The 27,900-nt window shown below is 39.6% G+C and overlaps 1 protein-coding gene across 1 annotated transcript in view; it reads right to left on the bottom strand.

Moving 5' to 3' along the window:
• The window catches only part of lrfn5a (leucine rich repeat and fibronectin type III domain containing 5a), an 83,392-nt gene that overhangs the window by 7,859 nt on the left and 47,633 nt on the right, over window positions 1-27,900 (bottom strand). Inside the window, exons 3-8 of the mRNA XM_058090364.1 lie at window positions 16,269-16,492; window positions 14,196-14,324; window positions 13,905-14,085; window positions 12,257-12,412; window positions 11,899-12,158; window positions 10,431-10,898 (exon numbers count right to left, since the gene is read on the bottom strand). Of these exons, the coding sequence (XP_057946347.1) occupies window positions 10,431-10,898; window positions 11,899-12,158; window positions 12,257-12,412; window positions 13,905-14,085; window positions 14,196-14,324; window positions 16,269-16,465 (1,391 nt within the window). The 5' untranslated portion in view covers window positions 16,466-16,492. The remainder of the gene's footprint in view (window positions 1-10,430; window positions 10,899-11,898; window positions 12,159-12,256; window positions 12,413-13,904; window positions 14,086-14,195; window positions 14,325-16,268; window positions 16,493-27,900) is intronic.

The following is a 27,900-nucleotide window of genomic DNA, read 5'->3' as shown; positions in this document are numbered from 1 at the left end:
AATACATATATACATATTTTTCAGGGCGTTGGAAACCCTATACAGGACAACCCAAATGTAGGTTACAGACAAATTCCAAATCTGATGTTTTTTTTTATGGTTTTGCCTGAAGCTATACATACTGTATCTATGCTGTAATACCCAGTGTCACAGCCAGAACAACCTAGGAAGAGCATTAATGGACAATTTAACTAATCTACAAATTTTAACATCTAAAATAATATCCAATGCCTCGCCAAAAAAAAAAAAAGCAAATAAGTAAGGGTCTGTCATCTTATAAATCCTGTGATTATTTCTGTACTGTATGGACATAATGGTAGTTCAACAACTACAACGTTGTTGTTGATCTCTAAGCTAAAGTGTATTATGCAGCAGATGGCACAATGCCACGCTAATAGGTTTAAGTCTCACAGGGAGAGGGAAAACACCTCGGAGCCCTGCTTCTTATCCATGTTTCGCCATGCATGATGCCCTAAATGCCAGAGTTCATGCTTAACAAGCACATGCAGCTTGTCGTCAGAGGTGGATCACGGATCTTGAGCCTCAGCCATGTGGGCTTTTTTAAAACACCAACGCATATCAAATATTTTCTTACATTTATTTAAAAGCATCAGTAATTTGGGTTGAGGATCAGTCTGCGTCTTCGCAGACAAACCTGTCAGATCCTCAAGCTTGTGTAGGTGAAATTCATTGGGTCTGCCACTTGCCTTTTTTGTGCCATAACACTCAAGAGCTTTTAAGAAATGTCTAGTGCATCCAACCTCGGGGGCAATGGTTCCTTGCAAAAGGTGACCAGAAGTCCTGTTTTCATGTTGTGCTCCGGCTGTACTGGTTTTCATTGTTTTTTCTTGGGCCATTCAATTGGGTGACATTAGGGCACTCAGCTGCATGTAACACAATCCCCGAGAGGCTGCCGTGTGGGTGGCTTTTTGAATTACTGTTGCCAAAAGGCTGCTAAAAGCCAAAGAAAAAGAAAGAGTTAATCCACAGCGGCAGATCAAAACTTTGAAACGTGAAAGATTTTATGATTAAGGGAGAAAAATAAAATCCAAACCTACATGACCCTATGTGGAAAAGTGATTGACATTACATGTTAACTAGTTGAGTCACCCTGAGCAGCAACAACTGCAATCAAGTGTTTGCAATCATCTTGCAATGAGTCTCTTACAGCGCTGTGGAGTAATTTCGGCCCACTCATCTTTGCAGAATTGTTGTAATTCAACCACATTGGGGGGAAGTGGAGTGGGGGTTACTTTTTTAAGGTAATGCCACAGCATCTCAATATGATTCAGGCGAGGATTCAACCATTCAGAGGTGGACTTGGACCTGGTGTTTTTTGGGTCATTGTCCTGCTGCAGAACCCACGTTCATTTCAGCTTGAGGTCACAAACAGATTTTTTTGGTAAACAGCAAGTCTTCCAGGCCCTGAAGCAGCAAGACGACCCCAGGCCATTACACTATCACCACCATATTTTACTGCTGATATAATGTTCCTTTTCTGAAATGCAGCACTACTCCAGCAGGTGAAAAGGGACACACACGTTCTTTTTGCCCAGTTTCTTACTTATGGCGGCGTCATGACCTTAACTGAGGCACGTGAGGCCTGTAGTTGTTTGTATGTTGTTGTGGGATCTTTTGTGACCTCTTGGATGAGTCGTCTTGGGGTCATTTTGGTTGGTCGGCCACTCCTGGGAAGGTTCACTATTGTTCCACGTTTTTGCCATTTGTGGATAAAAAGGAGATATTGCAATGCACTTCAGGCCTGCTCTGGCTGCATCAGCAATGGTGGGCTTCTCCAGTGAGTGACTGACGTCAATCACTACTAGGGAATGTGAGCTGGGATTAGGCCGTCGTATCACAGGCATTTTGTATTCTCTTTCAAAATTTCTGTTTTTCTAATTGTAATTCTTGTAACTCTTCTTCTACCTGGTCGATCCTGCCAGTAGCATATGCTAGCTCAAAGATTAAGCCGTGTAAGTCCTAGTACACATGCACCTAATAAGAAATCAGTAAAGTGACACACTTTTTCGAACACTTATGTATATTTAAGATTTTTTCATTGTACTTTTCTTAACAGAAATGTTTAAATTATGTCTTGTCTTGTGATTTCTTGTTGTTGTTTATCTTTTTTATCTATACAGAAGAGGCTTAATTTATATGTACTGAAATGATACAGGATCTTTGAGTAAACTTTGAGTATCATTGGAGTATCACGTTGATGGGCATAGTGTACTGTTTTTTTGGTAAATATGGTCAACCGAGTGTTCAACAATTATGCCACATTGAAAGAAAGAAAGCTTATTCTTCAGGAGATTAATTAGTCTGACAGGTTTTAGTGCAGATTTTGACTATTTGAATGCTACGGTTTTAATCCTTTGATCAGCCCGTTTGAGTTAAAATGCAGTATTCACTAAATTGCCAATTATTATTCTGTTTCTTCTTTGTGCATTGTGAAGAACTACTTACAATCTGGTTTCAATTTGTAACTGAATACAAATGACTAAATACTTCGACTTTTCCCCAACCTTAAAATCGGTAAGAGCTGATATAGACGGATATCAACTGAGAGAAACTGTAGCAACTGATGAAGAAAATGAGGTTGGAAGAGACTCTTTCTCTGCCCTTTAAGACTGAGAGACTGACCTTTTGCTGTCTATACTATAAAAATCCAAAAGCTCCACTAAAGACGGACACACTCAACATCCACTTCTTGTGGTTGCTATGTTGATGTGCTGACACAGCCTACCTGTACATGGTAAATGATGGCGGTGACCCTAGCACTTTGTCGCAGGTTCTGAATATTTTATCATCTTATGCTTGTAGACAGCCTACATTTTTCATTCTGTTTTCTTTTTTTCATCCTCGAGGGTGGCAACCTTACTGAAAAAAACAATTATTGTTTGACCAAAGTCTGATAACCAGATCATGTTTGTTGGTTTTAAGGGGATTTTTATGTTGAAGTTGTGTGGAAGTCATTGTGTTGGTTGGATACACAGAATTGAGACTTTTGGAGAATGGAGACTAGCCATAATGTCCGAGTGGCTATATTAAAGCTTTTACAGTTTTTAGGGCATACTGTCATCAAGCTACTGTGAGAAATATGCTGTGTCTCATTTACTATGTTCAGGAATCTATAAACCTGCCTATTGGGTTAATGGACTCTCTAGAGGTCTTGTCTTGGAGTCGACTGTTTGCAGGAGGATGATGTATTGGAAATAGTTGCTTTAGAGAGCGGGGGTCCGATATGCAACAGTAGTCACAAATATTTACCATTAGACAAGGTAACTTGCCCATTCATTTCACAGTCCAGTAATTCGACATATCTTGATTGACCTTGTCAGTGAGTGTGAAGCCGAACTGCTCAGATTAGTTTGCCCTTTCATGGGAATACGATGTTCCCCCCCTTTACCTCTGCAGTTGATCATTTCATTACTTTAAGGATTTTGTTTAACTGGCACAATTTTTCCAAGTTTCCAGATTTCAAGCTGATCTTACAGTTGTGTTTGAGTCATTTAAATGTAGAGTGATTCATATGATCTAACTAATCCATTTACAGTTTGAGGGTGACAGCATCTTAATTATTTTACTGACTATGACATTGAAAGTGACTGCAATGTCAATTCAGAGTAACTCCAGTACAGTGGAAAGACGTCTAAATGCATACCGGCTTTACCTTGCTGATTCAGTTCCTGGCTAACAAAGCCAGTAGAACCCAACAAAGTGAATAGAACAAGATCTGTACCAGATAAAGTAACAATCAAACCTGCATTATTCTTGGTAATGGTGAGTATTGCATATTTACAATTCTCCTCTGATGGCTGTAATTCGCAGGACAGGAGAAGCGATCGCATCGGTTTTATGACACATTTTTATAAAGTGCACAAATATACTTGTGAGTGCGCAAGCATGCTGTTTTTCTAAGTGAAGTATTTCTATAATGCCTCATACTAACTCACTAGCAAGATCTCATAGTGTATTATAGACTGGTCATATATTTCATCTATATTTCATCTCATTTCATATTATCTGCAAACTGTATTTGTATATAACTCTGGGTAAAATTGTTGATTTGTTAATACTTGGGTTGTTTATATTGTTTATTTTTTTATATTGTGTATTTTGTACTGCTTAACTGATTCTGTACTCTTGCTGCTGTGCAATGCAAATTTCCCCACTGAGGGACGAATAAAGGCATATCTTATCTTATCTTATCTATACATAGTAGATATATAAATAATGCGGAGTATACCAGACTATAAGTCGCACTATTTTTCCTAGGTTGGCTGTTCCTGCGATTTATACTCCAGAGCGACTTTGAAAAAATGAAAAAAAAAATATATATATAATTTGACAGACAGCATAAGAGGTCACACTAGACTTACGCACCAATATCTCCTACTTCTTAACAATTCAGTATTTAAACAGTAGACGTTAGCATCCAAAGATAACTGAGAACTACAGAACACAAAATCATATTCTGCAGACTACAAGCTGCAAGCAGCAGAAAGAAAGTTTGGAGTAAGTGAGAAACTTGTTAGCGACTGGCGTAAAGTGGAGGCTACTCTTACTACCATAAAGAAAACAAAACAGTTAGTATACTTAAAACTGTTTTTTATGTTACATAAACACTCAACACCTTTTCTGTTCATGTTTATTTTTTGTGTAGCTGAATAACTATTGTGTTAGCATATCTTACACCTATTCAGCCTGTTCTCTATTCTTTTATTGTTAGAACTTGCCTTCCAAGATGACGTAATGTCTGTTTCGGTCAAGTAGTTTGTAAAATGAATTACCCACACAATATACTTATACTCCAGTGTGACCTATGTATATTTCTTTCTACTTAATTCTGCATTTTTTGCATTTTTAGTCCAGAAAATACGGTATACTTGACTTCTTATCCATAGATTTGATTATATGTGTAGCCTTATTATATGTTTTTCCTCCAGTATCAGGGTCCTTAATCCTTGAATCTGAGCCATGTCTGAAGCAACTATTGAGGAGATTACTGTTCTGTGCTATCCATGCATTGCTGTTTGAGTGTTCTATTGCTGCACTGCTTGAGCATTTCTGCAAACAGATCTCTAGCCTATTCTAGTCTTTCAAATACCAAAACATCTGCAGTATTATATTTTGGGATATCAGTAATCACCAGCCAGCTGTCTTTCTTGTCAATTATCACAATTTTAAAATAAATAATTCTGTTGATTTTGGTTTATTTCAAGTGTCACATGTCTAAAGTAAAATGCAGCTGAAGTTGTATGGTTAAAAAATTATCATAATTTGGAGGAAAAATATGACGCAAATATTTCAACAAAATGTAGAATTTAATTTTAACTTTGCGTTATGTGTGATGACCATACCATCCATGCCGGAATGATCGGTTTTGTGGTTGACTATAGTTCATTATTAGTCAAATAATATTGTAAAACAAGTCATATGTAGTATTCTGGTCAATAGGCCAGAAATGACACAAAACATTGATGAGACCTGACGTTACACGACCTTAACACTGCATGTAGTCAGTCATAGCATATCTGACATGATCGAGTGAAAACAAGATCTCCTTCCAATCAGTGTGGAAGTGGTAAGCGTTTGGCTTCTTACTTTATTGTTCTCCCCCAGTCTGTTTGAAACCCTTTCTTAGGCTTAGACTAAACAGATTGGAGGTTAACTACTAAGCTCGCTAGAATGCTATCCTTAAAGCTGTGGGTGTCACTTGTGTCCCTGTAGTGATTGCGCAATGTGTTCTGTTTTTGCAATTTATAGTGGCTTGTTACACTTGATTTATTTATGTGAACTGTTTACACTTGAGGTTAGCGCGCAGGCTTCACAGCTAGGAGACCTGAGTTCAATTCCACCCTTGGGCATCTTTGTGTGGAGTTTGCATGTTCTCCCCGTGCATGCGTGGGTTTTCTCCGGGTACTCCGGTTTCCTCCCACATTCCAAAAACATGCTAGGTTAATTGGCGACTCCAAATTGTCCATAGGTATGAATGTGAGTGTGAATGGGTGTTTGTCTATATGTGCCCTGTGATTGGCTGGCGACCAGTCCAGGGTGTACCACACCTTGCGCCTGAAGGCAACCCCACAACCCTTGTGAGGATAAGCGGTATAAAATGAATGAATGAATGTTGACACTTGAATTAAAAATGTTAAAAATAGCTTAACAGTAAATAAAGGTTTAATGATGAAACAATTGGAAAAAAAATCTATCTCTAATATAATTTTGTATTGGACCTAGAGGTTCAGATGCATAAAAATTATGTCCAACAGCAATGAGACAGGTTTTGTCTTTGTTTTCATTTCATTCAAATCATCAGTTCTTCACAAACTGGCAACCAAGAACTGCGGATCGAGCCAAAATGCTTAAACTGACAAGTATTATTGTTATAATTTATTGTTTGGCACATCAAATCAGACTCCCTTGCTAAATCCTAATTAAACAGTGCTTTTACACGAAAAAAATCAACCCCCTCTATACTTACGTAGAATCTAAAATCATTCCCAAGCACAGACGCTTCAGTTCCCTCTGCAAGATACTTGTTTTCCAGTCAGGGCTCCTCAGTATTGCTGTCAGTGTTTTGTCTGTCTGTCTCCAATCACCCTCACAGTCTGCGACTCAACCTGCTCCTCTACAGCTCAACATGACTTCTATTATGCATGACCTGTCAGATTTAACCTCCCCAGCAACATGCTGAAATTTGGTCTGCCATTTTATCATGAGCATGACGGCCGACATTTCCTCCTCACCCTCCCCGTTCCCAGCGCACCTCGCCAGCCAGGGCGAGTTGGTTCCGTTGCTTTGGTCTGCGATGAGGCACACTTTTTTTTTATTTCATGCATGAATGTATTGTCAAGTGACTGTGCATGCCAATTTTTTACTTGATGGATTATTTTATATTTATATTCATTTCTATGAAAATCCCCCTGGAGGCAGAAAGACCCTTGGAAGTTTCTTTAATGTAGAACAAGACATAAAGCAGAATGATTTCTTTAAAACTAAAGCATATGACCCTGAATGTGTTGTATCTGTGTTGTGTGTGTGCACGTGAAAACTTTTCTGCAGAATCATGCAGCCCTATATTAGTGTGCACTGTGCTGTGTTTATCATGGGAAGACACACAACTTTGATCTTTATCTGATCATCATTGCGGTTCTATTCGTCAAATACGTGGTTTTACCATCTGTAGCAAGGTTTATTCAGTATCCCTTTGCATCCAACATCCCTCAAGAATCCCATACCACACTCGCTAATCTCAGAAAGAAAACCTTCAGGCGATGTAAGCCTTGTCTCAGGCATGCTATTCAATGGCTCTGTTTATGATAATGCAGTCTGCCAACAGATAATATACTCCTGACTGTGCTCGCCTCACTCTATGCAATCATTCATATTGCTTATCTTATGGTATTTTTCCTCTTCTTTCTAAGGTTTTTCTTGCTTCTTTTCAGAAGCATTTGCATTCTGCAGCTTAGCTTTTCATGCCATTCTCTATATCGATGCTAAAATCATCTCTGGCAAAACGATGTAATTGCTCTCATGTTCTGTGCATTGAATAATGGCATTGAAATGTGCCCGACTCTGAAAAACCTGCCTGTGAGGTTTTGGTGATGAGAGTGCACTGTGTGCCTGTCAGACAATTTTACCAGTGCGCTTGGTGCGCTTGGTGCGCTTGGCCTGCACTTAGAATATGTAGACCAGGTCGGAGCTGGCGATCTTTCAGGCCACCTTTGGTGCGCTGAACTGAAATTGTGGTGCGCCGCCACACCCATCTCGGCACGGCCTATTCTAGCAAATTATCAAATTGGCTGCGCACAGTGGTGCACTGGACCAAATAGCCACTGTATGGTGCGTACACGCCTTGCGCTGCGCCACACAATTAGAGCCCTATATCGCAGTATTAAAAAGCAACCATGATGAAGGTGCCTTCACATAACTAGACTGGAAAGAAGATCTGCCACAGGAAAAGAAATATAATATATAAGCAGGCGGACTGTATGAGTAAACACCCTGACTCTCACTTCCCACTGGACAAAGTGTAGAATGAGGTTTTCCTGTTTCGATCAATACAATCAAGAATTCAAACGGTTCCATTACAGGTAACATATTGCTGGCCCAGCATAGTCAGCATAATGGGGAGGGCATGCTAATATAAGCTAACCTACAAATTTGTCTATTTCTCACAGTGTGAATAGCACATAGAAATAGCACACACCCGCAGGCATTGTGTTGGGTACGAAGTAAAAGTGCAAAAATGTCAATGTGCAATGTTGCACTGAAAACGAAAAATTGGCTCTCTTCTGACAATTAGTCTCTTTTATATTGTTGCTTCATCTCCGTCTATGCAAGCCCTTCTATCTCTTCCTTTGTTTCACTGCATTTTGACCCTTCTTTTTACTTTCTTTTTACCTTACACCCCCATTCCCATTCTTTTCCACCCTGATGTGTGTGCAATGAAAAAGGCAGAATCAATGGCGGTTACCTTTTTTGTGCCAAGCGAGGTGTTGAAAGGAAATCAATCTGCTTACAGAAGAAAAGAGCAAAGAGCAAACTAAAAAGGAGAAACGCAAATGACTTCAGTGTTTCATGTTCGGCAAAAGCAAAAGGGTCATGGAGGAGAAAAGAGGGTGTAGAAGATTGATGGAGTTTGACTGACATTGAGGCTAACATGTATCTTATGTATGTATAAGATGCATATTAGGCATATAGGGGCTGCATGGTGGTTAGTGGTAAGCATGTTGGTGACACAGTTTGGAGATCTGGGTTCAAATCTGAACAGTTTGCATGTTGGATGAGGATAGGAAGAATGGATAAGAATATGGATGGATGAATGTGAATGGTTGTTTGTCTTAAGGTGCCCTATGGTTGACTTTCAGCCAGTCCCCGCCTCTGACCTGAAGTTAGCTGGAATAGACTCCAGCTTGTCCAGATTTCATTAGCTTTCTGCAAAAATGACTTAGTCCTCACCTTATCGCTAAGGGAGAGCCTATCCACCCTATGGAAGAAACTCATTTCGTCTGCTTCTACCTGCTATCTTGTTCTTTAAGTGAATGTAGAAACTTAGCTCGACCAGTAAATTAAAAGCATTGTCTTTCGGCTAAACTCCCTGTTCACCACAACGGACCAATACAGAGTCTCCATCACTGTATACGCCACATCAATACATCTGTTGATCTCACACTTCAACCTTCTCTTGCTCATGAACAAGACAGTATCTAATCCCCGACCCGGAGATGGCACTTCACCCTCGGGCAAGAATCATGGACTGAAACTTGGAGGTGCTGACTCTATTTAAATATATTATACTAATTATAATCCCTCAAGGGCTAATTTAATTAACACTGTGTTGTACAGTACAGCACTCTACTACACAGTGAACAGAACCAGACAACAACACACACAGGCAAGTAAGGTAGTGACCCTGAGCTGAGTTAAGGGCTTCTGTGCCTTGTTGAAGGACACCTTGGGAGTAGACTAGCACCTCACCAACAACTAGTTGTAATTTCTTTTTCTCTCAAACATTGTCGAAGCCCACATCCTTACAGACTGAGCTACTGTCACCGTATATTCACATTTAAAATGAAAAATATAATTGCCAATGACACTGATATATAACCCTAAACACACAACATAATCCGACGTTTTTTCCATTTCATGGTGATCATGTGCACAGATGAAGTATCTATAGAGATTAGTGTTGATATGAAAGCCAGATAATACTGGTAGATCTCCCAACAACTGTTGTTTCTGTGGAATTCCCTCCTCCTATTTCACTAACATAATCATTTGTAGAGAACAGGCAAAGAACAAACATTCTATTCGAGCTCAGTTTAATGTCTATAATCCTCAGAAAATGTCAAGAAGCTTCCCGGTAAAAGGCTCTTTCGATGGGTTAAGTTTAGATCGCTATCTGGCTGGGTTTGTCTTTGTTTATCAATGGTCAAATCCTCTCTCCGGTTATGAACTGTCAAGTCAAATGCGGTTCATATAACGGTTGACAATGGAGCGGTCGTAAAAATTGTTGTAAACACGCCTGTCCAGTTTTTGACACATTTAATGGCTGGTACCACACACCATATTTTTATTATGCAGTTATTAAAATGTGTATCTCTGCAGCATATTTACTTGTTTAGCGGTTTACATTTTCAATATTAACTGCTATGTATCATCGTGATGCCCTTGTAACCCCCATGTAGTGCAGCTATCGGTTCCTGTATTGCCTTATTCCAAATCATATCTGATATCATGTGTTCTCTTTCACCCATGGTCATTAAATTTGCATGCACTCCAATGTAATGTAATCTATACAGCTCTGGCATGTAATTCTCAACCTTCCCATATCATTGGCTTGTATTCCATTTCTGTTGTGTAATCTGCCTCTCTTTATTGTCTTGCATTCAATTCTGAAGTAGCATCTCTGTCAGACTTACCGGTACACCAATGAGTCATCTTGGCTCCCGTTGTACTGTATCTGGAACATCCGAATGCCTGGAATATTCCTCTGGAAATTGAATTTGATCAACGCTGTCGACGACGTCGCCTCGGCGGTTACCACCCTCTTTTCAACTGCACCCTTCACATCGCCAGTTACATTGCTTCCGTTGCTTCCGCTACGGGTGGATGTGGAAATGTCAGATGATCCCGGGTCAGACTCCTGCATGTTGTTGGTGTTGTTGGAGATGTGGGGGAGTTTTATAATAACCAAGTCTACAGTTTGGTGAGCTTCGCCAGCAGGGTTGGAGGAGATGCAGGTGAAGGAGCCCGTGTCTTTCACAGTACTAATAAGGATGTCCAAACTTCCATTGGCATAGACCAGTGTCCTGGAGGAGTTGGAAACCAGTTTGCCATCAGGAGATATCCAGTGGATGGCTGGTTCTGGGTCACCTCGTGCCTTACACCTTTTGAAGAGTGGAAATATAGTCGGTCATACATCAGTCACACATTTACAATAAAAAGCAACAAATCTGCTCAAGGTTATGCGGATTAAATACACTTTCCACATTTACAAAGAGAGACTATATTCAGTAGTTAATAATAGGACATTAATAATAGGAGTACCTTTAAATTCTACATATATGATATACTTTTATTGTGATTTATTTACTTTTAATTCAGGTATTTAGTATTTATTGCTGTATTTTATGCCCTTCATGTGTTCTATGTAAGAGTGTATGTAAGTGTGAGTGACTTAGGATTTTATCCAAGTTGGGTTAGCACATTGGCCACACAGTCAAGAGGTCTGAAAGATCATTGTTTGTATCTGCGTTTGGGCATCTTTGTGGAATTTGCATATTCTTCCTATGTGTGGGTTTTCCCGAAGTACTCTGTCTTCCTCCCACAATTAAAAAATATACATGTTAGGTCAATTGGAGACTCAAAATTATCCATAGGTATTAATGTGAGCATCTCTATATTTATTTATGTGCACTGCCATTGGCTGGTGACGGGTCCAGGGTTTACCCCGCCTCTCATGTGATGATAAGCGGCAAAAAAATAAATAAAGAATGAATCCAACTGACACCAAAACTTGACTCACATTGTTAAGTGAAATATTCAGGAACACCTGAATATTTTAACCTGTCGGGTGTTTACTGAAACAGATGATGCAAATATGACAATTCGGACTAATGCGACTCTTCCTGATATTATACATTCGGGGGTGAGGTCAAGAGATAATTAAGGGTCAAAAAGGAATAAAACCCTGTTAATCTCCTTCTCCTTATGGTTTCATTATATTTCCGCATTACAACAAAACACAACATCTATCACGATTGGAAGTGTGTGACCAATATATATGCAAATTGAGTAATCATCATCTCTTGTCATCTTGATTTAGAGTAGTAGGATAATGAGCAAAATGCTTTTTTTGATTTTACGTTTACTCTTTAATGCACATACCTAAGTGAAACTCTCTGTCCTTCAAGGACCCTCATCTCATGGGAGTATCTGGTAATAAGTGGGGGTTCACACAGGAACTCCTCCTCCGGAACGGACCAGAAATATCGTCCAGAGAGATGCTGGGGTGAAGCGCACGTTTCCAAGTCATCTTCTCGATTGAGCCTTCGCAGCCAAAGTAGCTCACAGTTACAATGCAGAGGGTTTCCACCAAATGACAGGGCAAAGGTTGAGGAGGACATGATGCCAGACGTGGCCAGAACCTGTAATGCAGTTTCAAAAATATTTGCAGTTGTATATGCAGGCAGACTTCTATCTGTGTGCTGATATTAATGCAGAAGAGCTTCAACATATACTGTACCTGTGCTCGCTGAAAAAGAGGGTCCGGTGGGAGCTTTTGGAGTTTATTTGATGTGACATCAAGGCGGTTGAGTTTCTGGAGCAAAGAAAATGTCCCCTCTGGAATAAAGTCCAACATGTTGTGGTCCAAACTCATAGTATGGAGGCTTATCATTTTCTGTTGGATTGGAAGGAGACGTACACAATCACTGAATTGTTCTCAAATTTATATATACGTATATATATATATATACATACAGTACATATGTGTATGTATGAGTGTTTATTACAAAATGCATTAATAAGTCAATATTTCTTGACTTTAAAGGGGACCTATTATGCTTTTTCCACTTTCCTGACCTATAAATGTACTTGGAATGTTGTATTATGTTAAATGATGCAGAGGTTTGCGCATTTGGAAGTGAGCCCTGAAAGAAGGTTGGTATGGCTCTGAAAGCAAGTTATGCAAGCTGGAGGCCTGCCACCCCTCCAAGCTCACCGATGCCTGGAGTTGCTAATAACCATTTCCACCACAATGGGTGGATCATTAAAAAAAAAAAAAGTGTAATGACCACATTTCGACTTCCGATGTTGGGTCAAGATTGTCTGCATGCAGTAAGTGCTGACCTACGTTACCACTCTTTTCGTTCCTACATGGTAAGTCAGGTGTCCCCAGCCAGCAGCTCATGAGCTACTAGTAGCTACTAACCACTTTTCAAGTCGTTCTCAAAAGGGTTTATTCATTTATTATTAACCCCTATACCGACAAAAGTGGAAGTTGGGTTTGGCAGTAGTCCAGAAGTCCTCGTGAGCGATTGGGAGTGGGACTAATGGCAGCAGAGTAGGTGTGCACGGATGGATGGAATAAATTAAAACACACCATTTTGGAAATCCAAGGAACTACAGCTGGAATAGGTGCAGATTCTGGAAGAGCTAGAAAGTTTTCTGTGCGGGTTATTGTGTGTAGCTGCTCTATAGGAGTCCACAATTCAATACAAAGGGCCAAAAATTAGCACAATGGGTCCCCTTTAATTAACGCATTTAACATTAGGAGATTTTAAGGATGAGTACTTTATCGTATTTTTAAATTGACCCAAAGCTATTATGTTTTGCTGCTTTAAAGAACAGCCAAATATTCCATGATTAGGGAGAACAGACATTTTTTTGTCTGTTTTTATTCATTCATTCATTCATTTTCTACCACTTTTCCTCACGAGGGTCGTGGGGGTGCTGGAGCCAATCCCAGCTGTCTTCGGACAAGAGGCGGGGTACACCCTGGACTGGTCGTCAGCCACAGTCACAATCAAAGGGCACATATAGACAAACAACCATTCACACTCACATTCATACCTATGGACAATTTGGAGTTGCCAATTAACCTAGCATGTTTTTGGAATGTGGGAGGAAACCGGAGTACCCGGAGAAAACCCACGCATGCACAGGGAGAACATGCAAACTCCACACAGAGATGGCCGAGGGTAGGATTGAACTCGGGTCTCCTAGCTGTGAGGTCTGCATGCTAACCACTCGATCGCCGTGCAGCCTATCTGTTTTTAATACTTCTAAATAATAATAGCTGTTAATGCTTTCAGAACACTTCCAAATATGCTCTTATTTCATGTTTTCAACCAAAGAAAAATTGGCAACTGTATTTAAAAGAAGGTTCCAACCTGAATGGCCTCCCATGGAATGGAGTCTAGGTTATTATAACTGAGATCTAATTCTTCAAGTGCCAGCAGGTCATTGAAAGCTCCCTGGTGGATAAGCACCAGCTGGTTGTTGTTCAGAATCAGGTGGTGAAGCTTAGACATCCCACTGAAGGTGTCATTACCGATCCTCGTCAGGCGATTACTGTAATATATTCATAGAGATGCAGCGTTTAGCGACTTTAAAGCCTGCAGCTTTCAAGTAACCACATGAGAATTTGTTTAATTCGACAACCAGTCAATGCTAATCTTTACCTGTTGAGATGCAGGGCTCTGAGGTTCTCAAGATCAGCGAAGGCATGAGGTGTGATGTAAGAGATAGTATTTCTGGATAACGTTAAGTCCACCAGCCGTGTCATATTTGCAAAGTCTTTCCTCTTCACACTGTGAAGAGACATGTTATTATAATTGAGACCACGCTTTGTATCCTTATGAGACAGAATGATTAGGGCAACTAATATGTACATTGCATGAAATCAATACTCTATTTTCTGCACTTCAGGATCTTGGAATGATTCCTTTTTCAGGCTCTCTGTAGGTTTGTAGGTTTTATTTAACGTGTCAAATTGAAGACTTTTTAAAGACCATTATGAATACAATTTTGATTCATTTCACATCCATGTAGGCAAAACTGTATAAAAGATATGGTAATGGTAATGGTTTTATTTCATTTGAACATGCATCAGATTACAATTGAGTGCAACCCATAATCAGTTCACAGTTCCACATGTCCAAAAGGAGTAGGAAGAAGCAAAGCTTATTAAATCCTACCCCTCCATCTGGTACTTTTACAATCAGTAACTGTTATATTTGTTCACTTCCTGCTTTCCATACTAGAGTTTTTTAATAATTATTTATTTATTTTTAATAATGCTATGGCTTTTTAACGTAGTCCTAGCATATAAGTGTTTCAAATGTACTTCTTCCCTGAGGTCATATTTCTCCTCTCTTGTAGAGAAGTATTGGATGACATTTTTAGGTAATTGGTTATTTTTAGCCATATGCATTATTTTAGCTGTTTGAAAATTAACTATATCAACAAGTTTAAGTATTTGTGATTTTAGAAATAAGGAGTAAGTATGTTCTCTGCAGGCGGCATTATGAATTATCCTTACTGACCTTTTTTGCAGTACATTTAGCGAGTGGAGGTTGCCTTTATAATTATCACCCCATATTTCCACACAATAAGTAAGATATGGTAGAACCAGAGAGCAATAAAGAGTGTGTAGTGATTTCTGATTGAGAACAAGTTTTGCTTTGTTCAATACTGAAATATTTCTGGCCATCTTATGTTGTATATTTGTAATATGAGGTTTCCAGCTCATATTTTCATCTATTGTGATCCCCAGAAATGTATTTTTAGTTCACTATGAAGGACAATCAGAAGCCTGGAATGACTACTGCTTCCTGGTTAGGTACAAGCGGGGATTTTATTTATCCCTAGAAGAGGCCATGCTTGTTCCTAAAAAAAAAAAACGGCGATCCAATGCACATTAATACACAAACATATCCTCGAGCAAGAGTGATATCCGAGTGAGTGGATAGAAAGACAGAAAGCGTCATGAGCAGTTCAGTCCGATGCCTCGAAACGTCATTGTGTTCATGAAGCATACAAACCAATTTGCATATTTGGATTTGTCCCCTCATTGTAGATGACTAATTCAGTTTCATAAATGTATTACACAACAGGATGTTTCCGCACTGTCAAATCTAGGTCTGAACTGTTGATTTGTCAGGAATTAAATCTGGTTTATTTTCTATTTATTTCTGTCTAGTGTGAGTCTTAGTTTTATACTTTCCACTGTCTGTGTCCTGTCGTCTTGTCAGCTTTTACACTGCTGTTTTTTTATTGTCTATAGTTCCTGCTGTGTGGGCTTTTTATTTATTTATTGTTATTTTACAGAAACGTAATCGTTCCCTTACTTTACAGAGGTTTTTAGTTAATTATCTCTCTTCCGTGGTTGACTATAGCCTATTATTAGTTTTAAAATGTTGAAAGACAAGTTATATGTAGTGTTATGGTCACCGGGCATCAGTAATATTTCATTGAGGAGTCATGATGTCCAGTATGATAGAGTATAAAAAGGTTATCCTCCTATATACACATTCTTAAGTTTAGAATAATTAAAGTGGAGAAGCTAACTAGTTGCTATGCTTGCGGCTGTATTGATGCCTTAGCTTGCAAAATTATTTATGAAACAAAAGGGTTTTCCATTAAAATGTTTTGATAATCCACATGGTGGTGATGTAATTTCCATTGTCAGATTTTGACAGCAATGTGAGGTCTGAATGCTCTTGTTCATGTATTGATTATCGTCATGTGGTTACCTGGTGACAAAGTTGTCAGCTAGTCTCAGTTCCACAGTATGCCTATCGATGTTTGGTGGAACAAAAAGTAGACCTTTCCTGGCACAGAGTGTCGCCAGGTTGGGTGACAGGATCTGACACACGCAGCGCTTGGGGCAGATCTGTGCCCGTACTGCCATGGCAACTGCCATCATCACACACAGCAACAGCCTCTCCATGGTCACCACCCCACCTGAACTGGACACCTGAAAAATAAAAAGCGACAAACGGAGATACTTTGAGATATTTATGACACAACTTATTACTTTCTTACGGCAGATATTTGTAATGTAATAAGTGGAAAACTTTTTCATTTACCAATTAAACATAAGGAAATGTTGATATTTTTGCAGAGCAATTGCTGTGTTCACAGCACGTTCACATCCACATAATCATCAAGACATAATCATCTGCAATCATCAGTCAGCAACAGTGCTCGTACATAATCAGTAAAGTGTAACAGACACAGGATGGTGAGAGAGAAATACTCATTAATGGCAACCTTGGCTGAAGGACGTGGCTGAACCAGGATTAAAGAGATCACAGTGCAAAGGCTCATTCATGCACACATGTTGGTTGCTCTTCAGTTAGGTTCAAATCTGTTGACTCCAATACCGTCGTTTGTATGGGGGCGTTTGTTCAGTGTTATATTCTTTTCTTTAGGTTTTATATTTCACTAATAAACTTTCTGAGGATCTGTTTAATTTATATCGGATGACTAAGATGAACTAACTAGACGTGTCAAGGAATATTAACAAGTGTCATTAAAACAAAACAAACAAAAAAATGCAACCGGAATTTCCGTAAGCCCTACTGACTCCTTCCGTTTTATTCATGCCTATCCCAGCTGTCTTCAGGCGAGAGGCGGGGTACACCCTGGACTGGTTGCCAGCCAATCACAGGGCACATATAGACAAACAACCATTCACACTCACATTCATACCTATGGACAATTTGGAGTCACCAATTAACCTAGCATGTTTTTGGAACGTGGGAGGAAACTGGAGTACCCGGAGAAAACCCACGCATGCACGGGGAGAACATGTAAACTCCACACAGAGATGGCTGAGGGTGGGATTGAACTCAGGTCTCCTAGCTGTGAGGTCTGCACTCTAACCACTCGACCGCCGTGCTGCCCCTTTCCGTTTTATATATAATAATAATAATTAATCATACCTCATGGAAATCCACTCATCGTGGTCGTGTTTGGGACCAATTAACCACGCTAAATGATATTGACAGAATTTATGAGGTCATGTGGTCTGTGATTCCAACAAATGAAAAAGGAGTAAATACGTAGAGTGCACACAGAGAATGAGTAGGCCCTAATAACCCTTATGGCACAGAAGCAGATACAAGCTCATTAATTAAACCTTTAAAGAGAGTGAATGACTTCGTAAAGAACAAGAAAAACTGAATTATCAGAGCCTGCAAAACTTACATCAGACAGCAAGTTCATTCCAATGAGTGTCAAGGTGTGAAGAGAGGAGAAAGAGAAGGAGAAAGTAGACTGTGCAGTTGATGATGCCAGTATTGCTGTATTTTGCTTACTAGTGATGCACAAACTACTATATCCAACAAAGGGGAACGAAAGACTCCAGACAAAAGCTCAGTTTCACTCTGTCACACACATCACACAAAATACACATTACTGACTTGAGCAAGTAGTGACATGCAGTGTTGCTTGGATCAAACAGAATTGTGAATTAACCAAAGAAATTATGCGTATGGAAGAAAAATTATAGGGCGCTTGTAGTAGTGTGTAAAATTATGATTCTGTTTCACAACTGTGCAGGCTGCCTTATCCAGTTCTTTGAAACCCTTCCAGAGTGACATCTCTGTTCTCTGAGGGGCTCCCATCAAGCCATTTTCATTGCTGGCTTGTCTACTGATGGTTGCCTCGGCAGCACAAATGGATTCTCCACACGCTCCATATACTGAAACTGGTCTATGTCTGCATTTGAATCTCATTGGAATTACTGGCAAAGAGTCCTGGCATCTAATTGTGTTTGGAAGTATTCATAAAATCAGAAATCTTCAGAAAATCTCTTATTAAAACTATGACTGAAGATTTGTGTAAACTTTACAAGTTCACCTGCAGCTTTTTCTTTTATTTTATCTATATCCGGTTTATCTACTGGCAACAATTGAGGTCTTGCAGGTTTTTGTATGATGTAATTCATCGTGGGGGTGCACCGATACAAAATAAATGCCACACCTTAAAAATCAGGGTTTCTTTTAAAACCGGTAAGTCACAATAAATACATAATTAACACAATTCATAAGAAAAAAATGTCTTAGTCCACTATTAGCTCTATTTAATTGTATCTTCCACAAGAGTGCAGGGTAAAGCAGATAAAAGTTAGTACGATTTCACCAAAGAAAATAGACGAGTGTTTATTTCCAGAAAATGGAGGGATGTTACAAAAAAAGACACAATGAATACTGAATGATGATCTGAATGAAAGTCAGGATTAATCCATCACTGAGACAACTAGTATATAAATATACAGGAGGATGTATATTGGTATAGTGGTTAGCGTTCTGGACTTTGTAGCGGACGCCTTGGGTTCGAATCTCCACTAGCATCATCGATATTCGCATATTTAGGGCATCCGGAATATAAAGGGCTCAAGCCAAAAATCAGTATGCAGCTCAAAAAACGATTCCGTCATCAGGAAAAAGCCGAAAGAAACAAACAGGAAGCTGTTTTGCCAAAGAAAAGGAAAGTGAAAAAGCAAAGCAAAATGACAACATCATCAGTGGCTGCATGCCCGGTACTAGCTCAATCGCTGCGTCCGGGACCACTGAGGATCATTCATTCATTCATTCATTTTCTACCGCTTTTCCTCACGAGGGTCGCGGGGGTGCTGGAGCCGGGGCGGGGTACACCCTGGACTGGTCGCCAGCCAATCACAGGGCACACATAGACAAACAACCATTCACACTCACATTCATACCTATGGACAATTTGGAGTGGCCAATTAACCTAGCATGTATTTGGAATGTTTTTGGAATGTGGGAGGAAACCGGAGTACCCGGAGAAAACCCACGCATGCACGGGGAGAACATGCAAACTCCACACAGAGATGCCCGAGGGTGGGATTGAACCCTGGTCTCCTAGCTGTGAGGTCTGCGCGCTAACCCCTAGACCACCGTGCCGCCCCCACTGAGGATCACTACAATATAATTAGATTCTATTTCACATATATTACATTTCAGATCCTGTGGAAGTTCACTGATATATTGAAATACCATGTAATGATAAATTACATCATCTTTCATATGTACTGTACTAAGGGAAAGAAAAGTGCCATTGTTAAATCCTTAAGCTGACTGAAGTCTGTTACCGGTGTTGGGTGCTTGTGCTGAAGTGGATCTAGAAATGTCAAAGTAGGGAAAACACTTCATATATCAAAGTGTTCTCTAACAGTCTCAGAGTGCAATGTTTGTTTGGGAGAGTAGTATTACGTATGACTATACACTTATTCATGTAGTCCAACCACTCATACCATTAACTTAATCTGATCTTAACCCAGCTCTGCTTCGATGATGCCTGCACCACAACTATGTAATGTGCAGTTGCTCCATACATGTGTTTCATTCATGAAATACTGTTGGAGGAATCAGTACCCGGCACAGAAGTCAGCGCTAACCACGGGTGTACTGCACTTGTGGATTTCGTCTCCTTGTTGAAGGGTCACAGGGTGTACAAGGGTTCCTAGGGCACAGGGCCTAGGACAAGTCATTCAGGGGCTTGTAGGGTCAGGATGGTGCTGAGGTGATGGTGTGCTCTGGCTTCATTCTGAGGTCTCGCCTGGAGGCGAGACATGTTGAGCAGTGAATTGTGAATATGTAATGTATTTCAATGTAACATTGTATGCATGTTTGAAATAAATCCAACTATCCAGCCCTCCACACCTTTCACAGTCGCACTCATGCCAATGTGCAATTAACCTGACAATTAACCTGACATGCATATTTTTGGAATGTGGGAGGAAACCGGAGTACCCGGAGAAAATCCACACATGCACGGGGAGAACATGGAAAAACTCTACGCAGAGATGCCGAAGATTCAAACCCAGATCTTCCAGATCTCCTGACTGTGTGGCCAACATGGTCCTAGGCAATATTAGAGTCCTCTAGACATGAAATAAGACCCCTATAGTCACCTTTACACTCGCATTACCTTTACACTCGCATTCTGACCTACTGATGTTAGAATGTTTTATTATCATGTTATGCCAAAGTTTAAGATTATGATTTTTCCACATTTGGAAGTGAGCCCTGAAATAAGCTTGGCATGGGATTTCTAACACTGTGATGTCACAGTGAGACAGACTTAGCTGTTAGCTGTACAAGCTGAGTGGGACCAATCACAGCAGAGTGGGCATGCCCAGAGGCGGGCAATGGGTGGCATAAATTAAAACTGACCATTTTCAAAATCCAAGGAAGTCCAGATACTGGAAGATGTAGAAAGCTTTCTTTGTGGGTTATTGTGTGGAGCTGCTCTATAGGAGGCCACAAGTCAGTACAAAGGGCCGGAAATCAGCATAATAGGTCCCCTTTAAGACAAATAAAACTTGTGACAGGTGTTCGTATTTGAGTTTTGTGCCTGCTGTGAGACCATTTCAACCTGCAATAAAAGCCTGTTGTTCCAGCGATCAAGTCTGATGATTGACGGGATGGTATGAGATTATTAATTATTATTAATTTTTAATAGAACAATTGATGGTTTGCTCTTCTGCGTGTCAAGCATTGACCATGGTTTTTTGTATCAGTGTGTAATGTATTACAACATCCTTAGGTCACTTAACTGACCCGCTTCCTTCCTGTGCTTTTATTTCCACTCATTGGTTTGTTTTCCTGTGTCCGCTACAATACACCTTATGGTTAAGCTAATGGCTTTACCCATTGAAACAACAGGGGTCAGCAGCTGCTTAAATGCATCACAATTACTCTTAATTTAATTACTGAGCTTGCATGAGCATATTAAACACATACAACTATTTGCTCTTTTTAAATCAGTTAGGTCTTATAAAACATAAATGATACAAAAGTAGCTAAGTATTGTCCTTGTACCCTTCAGGGAAACTATTTAGTGCACAGTTAACATATCTAAATCCACTTTTCTCACATTGTCTATGGTGAGTCACTTGGCTTCATATATTTTCAATATGTCGAGGCTCTTATAATATTTCCGTTCTGAATAGATTGTATTTGAGGGATGGAATGAAATCTATGAACAACATAAATGACCTAGATTTATGATGGTTTCTCCGAGTGCATAAGCTTGACACACATGAGATGATCCTCATCAGGAACAATTGGAGAGCGGTGATATGAGAGAATGAGAGAAGATAGATGTGGGTATACTTAAGCTCCAAAAGACAAATGCCAGTTCAAATGACGCGCACCCGTACGCATAGATACAAAGATACTTAATGCCAAAATGTATGGAACACTCACATATTGATTTCAGAACCACTTTTAACACAATTAAATATATGCATTTTGTCTAAATGGGAAATAAATTGAACCAATAAAACGTAATACAGAAAGCAAGAGAAATGCTGGTAATGGAGTATATTGGTGGTGATGTTGTAAACGTGATACTTTAAGTAGTGGAGCTGTATAATGGCCTGCTATGTGGTTTAGATGGCGTATCTTGTGGATGATAAATCACAGTTTTTGTCAAAGTTTGGCAGGTCCTGACAACCACGAGAGGCCACTCTAGGCTTGTGTTTAATATGTATATGTATGTGTTTAATATGCTCATGCAAGTACCATGAGATCGGGAGCTTGATGAACTTGCTTACCGATAACTTGCTTTTTGGAGTCGCTGGTTTGTTATATTAACTTGTCAGCTTTGTCAGCTTCCCAGACGTCCCAGTACTTTGTGCTGTTGCGTAACTGAATTACTGTTAATGTGTTACATTAACAAACCGAACACCTTTTCAACCTGTTGTTCTGTGTGCTAGCGTATAGTTGAATAACTTGCTTTTGCAGACTGAATGTCTGTCCTTGTTCTTTAATTTTGTGAAATGAATTTCTAAATTAATTAGAGGTTTAATGATTTGTTTTAATAACAATACAATATGTATTACGATTAGTGGTTGCCGATACGATTCATTTCGATCGATTTTTAACTAAAAATTCCGCCAATGTGACTATGAAATAAATACCTGGATACTGGACAGTGCAGATGAAGTTTCCTAGATTCACCTTTTTTTTTTGTGAGGGAATCCAGTATAAATAAAAAAGGGAGGGCAGAGCACGTATATGCTTACAGACATGCCCTCTGTGACATCACAAAGGGGCAGAGTTACCACGCCTTTTGGAACCAAGCGTTTTGAGCCATTCCAAACTTCTTTCAGGACTCACTTCCAAATGTGCAAACATCATTATCTGAAACTTTGGCATCGTTTAACACGAGAATACATTTACAAGTCAGACAATTGGAAAAAAAATATAATAGGTTCCGTTAAAGAATACATTAACAATGAGTATAGAAAATTTGTAAAAAATGCAATACAAAATCAGCATGAACAGAAGGTGGTATAGCTTGCCATGATTAATTATTTACTTTAAAGTATACAATCTACAACTGCACTTTGCACCCAAAGATGAGGGACACTATACAAATTCCTCAGCAATTTCATACCGGAAAATATTGCCTTTGGTTCCCATTGCTTTAACATTGAGTCAAGACAAAAGTGATCGACCTACAGGCTTTGGCAAGTAGAACCGTACTAAAAAATATATGAAGAAAATCAAGTGTCACAATGTTGCAGCAGCACGTTGTATTGGTTTCCACGGCACACTACACATTGAATGCACACTCCTGTTAATTCAGACATTCCTGGTGCCGCAATGATTGGTGTGTTTTCTTTAAGTCAACACCAAAGTACATGTTTTTTATTAAAAACAAATATAACAACATTTTTACTTGAGTTAACTTGATCTTAATACGTACAATTCAAACATAAGAAAACATATTGAACACAATACAAGGCTGCTGTCTGCTATAATAGCAGACCTGAATGCACATCACAACAGCATTCTTAATGTACAGCTAGGAAGGAAGTAGGTATTGTTTAATGGCATAAGTCTAGCCTAAGGCAGCACAGACAGCCTTTTGTGTAAACTGTTTTTCTGGCTGCTGGGCATCTGTGTTTCAAATGGTTGCACTCAACAGAAACAAAGAAACAGAGACATGCAGTTCGATTGAGATGCACCTATCTCCTGGTAAATGCTGCTTTAGGCACACTATAAGCTCAAACAGCTGCACACAAGCAGTATACAACTGCAGGCCATTGTATATGTCCAATAGTCAATCAGTAAAGACGGCCATGGAAAACAGTTATATGCACAATTAGACAAAATGCCATTGTATGGATTTTTGGAGTGAACTGATTGTTTCTAGCATCATGCTGAAAACTGTGCTTATTAGGGGTGTCTTAAAGGGGACCTATTATCCATTTTGTTCTTTGATGACCTATAAATGTTGTTAGAATGTTGTATTCTCATGTTAAATGATGCCAATGTTTCAGACAATGAGGTTTGCACAGTGAGCCGTTTGGAAGTTTGGGATGACGGTTTCAGACATTTTATTTCTACGTGCTCTTTGTGACATCACAGTGAGTGCTTACAAGCTGTAGGCCCCGCCCCCCACCAATTCGGGGGTCTCCAGCCAGTAGCTCATGAGCTATGTTTAGCTCCTAACCACTTTTCAAGTATCTCTCCAAAGGGTTTATTCATGTATTCCTTTATTATCAACTCCTATACTGACAAAATTAGAAAGTGGGGTTCAGCAGTAGATTGTTCTCGGGAACACTTGGGAGTGTGACCAATCACAGGGTAGTGGCCGTGCCTGGAGGCAGTCCGTGGGTGGAATTAATTGAAACAGACCATTTGGAAATCCAAGTAAATACAGCTGGAATAGGTGCAGATTCTGGAAGATCTAGACAGCTTTCTGTGCGGGTTATGGTGTGTAGCTGCTCTAAAGGAGTTCACAACTCAATACAAAGGGTCGAAAATAGGTCAATAGGTAAAATAATCAGCAATTTTGGAGGAGTGTCATTTGACTATCATCTCATAAATGTCATGTAGCCTAACGAGGTCTACTTGAACATGGGTTATGCTGATTTTTAATATGAAATATCAATGCAATGGTTTGCAATTCTAAGGTCTAGAACAACTAATTACCTGTACACAAATGTATAAACATACAGGGATTACAGGAAGTGTTTTTCCATTTCCATTAAAATGTGGTTCCTCCTTGACACAAATATGCAACAGTTGTCATTGCATTGCAAAAAATCAAAGCCTCACATTTGTTTTTATTTTGATTTGGTTTCTCTAAAGACCTAAAATAAAGAACTCAATTGCACATAACGGTAGCCTTAGTACCCATGAAGCATAATATACTGCCATCATGGTTAATGTATACTTAGTTTTGCTGTGTTAGTGTTTTTTTTGTGATTGTTGGGGAATTCACACAAATGCATGCATAATTTAGAAAACAAACACCACCAAAGGCTCCCTTATTGTCTGCTGTCTGCTCTGTCATCCACAAGCGGTAGACATTGTCAGTGTGTTTTACGGTTGAAACGTGCTTGCCGATTGTTCAACCGCTGTTCATGTTCCAACACACTGCACAGTTTACCATCACTTTCGTTGATTTCATTGATGAACCATTTAATGTGATCTATTGCTGTGATATTTGTTGGTATATGAGATATGATGAGAGATCATCATTACGCATCCACATCTTTGTCAGCATAAACAAGGAAGTGAGGACATTTGGACAAAGTTGTGAGACAGCACATAATTTGCAGAGGATTGGAAGTTGCGTGAATTGACGGACAATCCTTGAAGATCTGGTTCAAAAATTAAAGCACAATGTTACCTTTTCCAAGCCCCATGTTTTTAAACCTCAATAGCTATGAACCCAGCCTTTCAAATAAATGGCATTCAAGCCAGTCTTTAATACAGTATGTATAAACTGTATATAATTTTATAGCATTTTCTCAGCAATCAAACACAAGTGCAGGTAACAAGTGGCGGCGGAGATCCAGGCATGCAAGGCACCTCCGCAAGCCTGAAGAGTGTGCAAAAAAGGTTCAAGGATCGTTACTAGAACAAAATGCAATAAAATTGGTGCAGTGATTTCAAACACTTTGAGCACACCACACTGTAAAAAACATTAGTTAACCGGTGATGAGCAGCTAGCTGCAGCAAGGGAGGAATGACACATGATCACCCGGCCGAGCGTTCCATACACACGTGTACCAAACCGTGACGTCTGTATCGAACCATTCAATACAGATACACGTAGTGCTCGTGCTAGGCTGTATGCATGTTAATGTACTCAAACTTTAGATTCACATGCAAAATCTTTATTTTGATAATAGGCTCTCAGGGGTAAAAAGAGAGCCTTAAAAATTAAATGAGAGGGAAAATTTAATTCATATAGTCTAAACAGGCTCGCATGTATTCATTCTCAAACATATACGACAAAAAGAGTGACAGCAATGGACTGAATCACAATGGTAGGAAACACTACACTTTTTGAACAACTAAACAATCTGTCACACAGCTTGTGTCAAGTATATAGATCACTACACTAGATCAGTGAAGCATTGTCAGGCATTTCATGAATGCACTGATGGATAAGTAAACAGTTTATGAAGTGTCCGAGGGATTGGCGTCTGGGCTCATATTTCTACTCCCTCATCAGGATCCTGGCAGCACTGTTTTCAGTGTTTTAGAATTTTTGAAGGCTCATGCCAGGGATGCAAATGAGGCATGTGTTACGATATGTCAGCCCAGAAGAGGCAAAAGCATCTACCAGTTTTTCAGGAAGGCAATGGGAGAGGAGTGGTGAGGTGGAATGCACGAATGCAGCTGTAAGTAAAGAGGATGAGGAGTAAGGAGTAAGTGGTCAGCAGTCACCGGGATGCCATTGATGACTGTGTATTGTGGAAGGGTTCTTTTTAAGATGTGGTCTAATTGTAGATGTTTTTAAAGCCAATGGAGTTTAAGCAGATAATAATTAATGCTCCACGTGATGACGGACTTTATGGCCATTAACAATTTAAAGCAGAAATTGAAACAACCGCAAATACAGTACTCTTCTATCTCTTCTTTGCAGTCTATAGTTAGTAGTGTGGAAGTGGAACCTCATTTAGCATCCGGCCCGGTTAGCGTGGTTTTTGGAAAATCCAAGCCAAATTTTTGCCTCCAGTACATTCATAATACAATATGGTGCACCTCATGTTTTTAATTTACCTGTCTGACTGTTTCCAAAGACACAATGTGACGATGAGATCAACACCCCCCTCTTCAACACAACCTTCCTCTTGAGTGCCATGAGTTATTGCTTGAATTCAGCCGTGTTTCTCACCTTGCTGGCTCTTGCAACTTTCTTTGGCTCCACCAACAGGAAGTCGTTGATCATGTCTTTGGCAAAAGTCACATCAAGAATCACATCCTTACATTGAATCTTCATTTATCCCTTCCATGCATTTCTTTGTATTTAAATGCATTTCAAATTGTTTTCTGCATGTAAAACTATATTTGTAAAACTGAAATGGACATATATTATTTCTTATGGGACTACATATATATTTGGTTAGCTGCTGTTTCGGTTAGAGTCTGACTTTGTGGAACAAATTAATGCTGCCAACCTGTACTTGAAGAAAGACTGATGGCAAATGCTTTCAATGATTTGGCAGGTGTAACATCTGACAGGTAGTGACAATGCCTCAGGCATAAGTACAGTGTTTTCTACATGCACTTGACATCAGTAATTAATTTGCTTTCTGTAATGAGGCCACGGCAAGGTTGCCCTTGAAGTGTTCCCACTATGCAACAGGGATTTTCATAGCTGAATGGTGGAATGGGGAGGAGGAGAAAGACACAGAAAGGTGGGAGGATGACAAACTGTTTCCATCATTGTCCTGGAGGCATGAGGAGGCTCGATGCTTACATAAGAATATACACACAAACCCGAGAACACACATGCACATACATGCACACAAACACACATAGCTTTATCTATCAGCAGAATAGTAAATTGTATTAAACAGGTGATGTTATGGCATCTTGTAATGCCACATTTTTTTTATGTGTTGTTTGGGTATATTCTGTTTGAAAAAGCAGTAGGGAGTGTGGAAGTATTCATCCCTGCCTCTCTTGTCTATCCACAATCTCATTTTCTGCTGTAATGCGCTAATGCCTCTGACAGCAGACAAAGTAAGAGTGTGTGAGCAGGAAATATATTGTCATCTTTCTTCTTCTACGCAATTACAAAAAAAAAAGATGGCGAGAGGAATATTTGAGCATATTTCCTCATCTCAGTGCTTGCCACTCAGTTTCTCTAGCATTGCAACATCTATGTTGGCACAGCAACATGACAAGAGACTAAAAATAATAGGATTTTTCTGGCATTGTAGCAGCTATTTTGCAATGGCGCTGCAGAATGAGTGGTTGTTTCAATATCAGAGTAGACACTGAAGCAATTATGTTGTGTTTTTCACATTGGCACGGAGCATTTCATCTATTCCATCCCATAGATGTCATAATTTCTTCTCCTCTTCTCAAAAGTCAC

The sequence above is a fragment of the Doryrhamphus excisus genome, chromosome 13, assembly GCF_030265055.1.
Source record: "Doryrhamphus excisus isolate RoL2022-K1 chromosome 13, RoL_Dexc_1.0, whole genome shotgun sequence".
NCBI classification, from domain to species: Eukaryota; Metazoa; Chordata; class Actinopteri; order Syngnathiformes; family Syngnathidae; genus Doryrhamphus; species Doryrhamphus excisus.
This window is presented reverse-complemented; position numbering and strand designations above follow the sequence as displayed.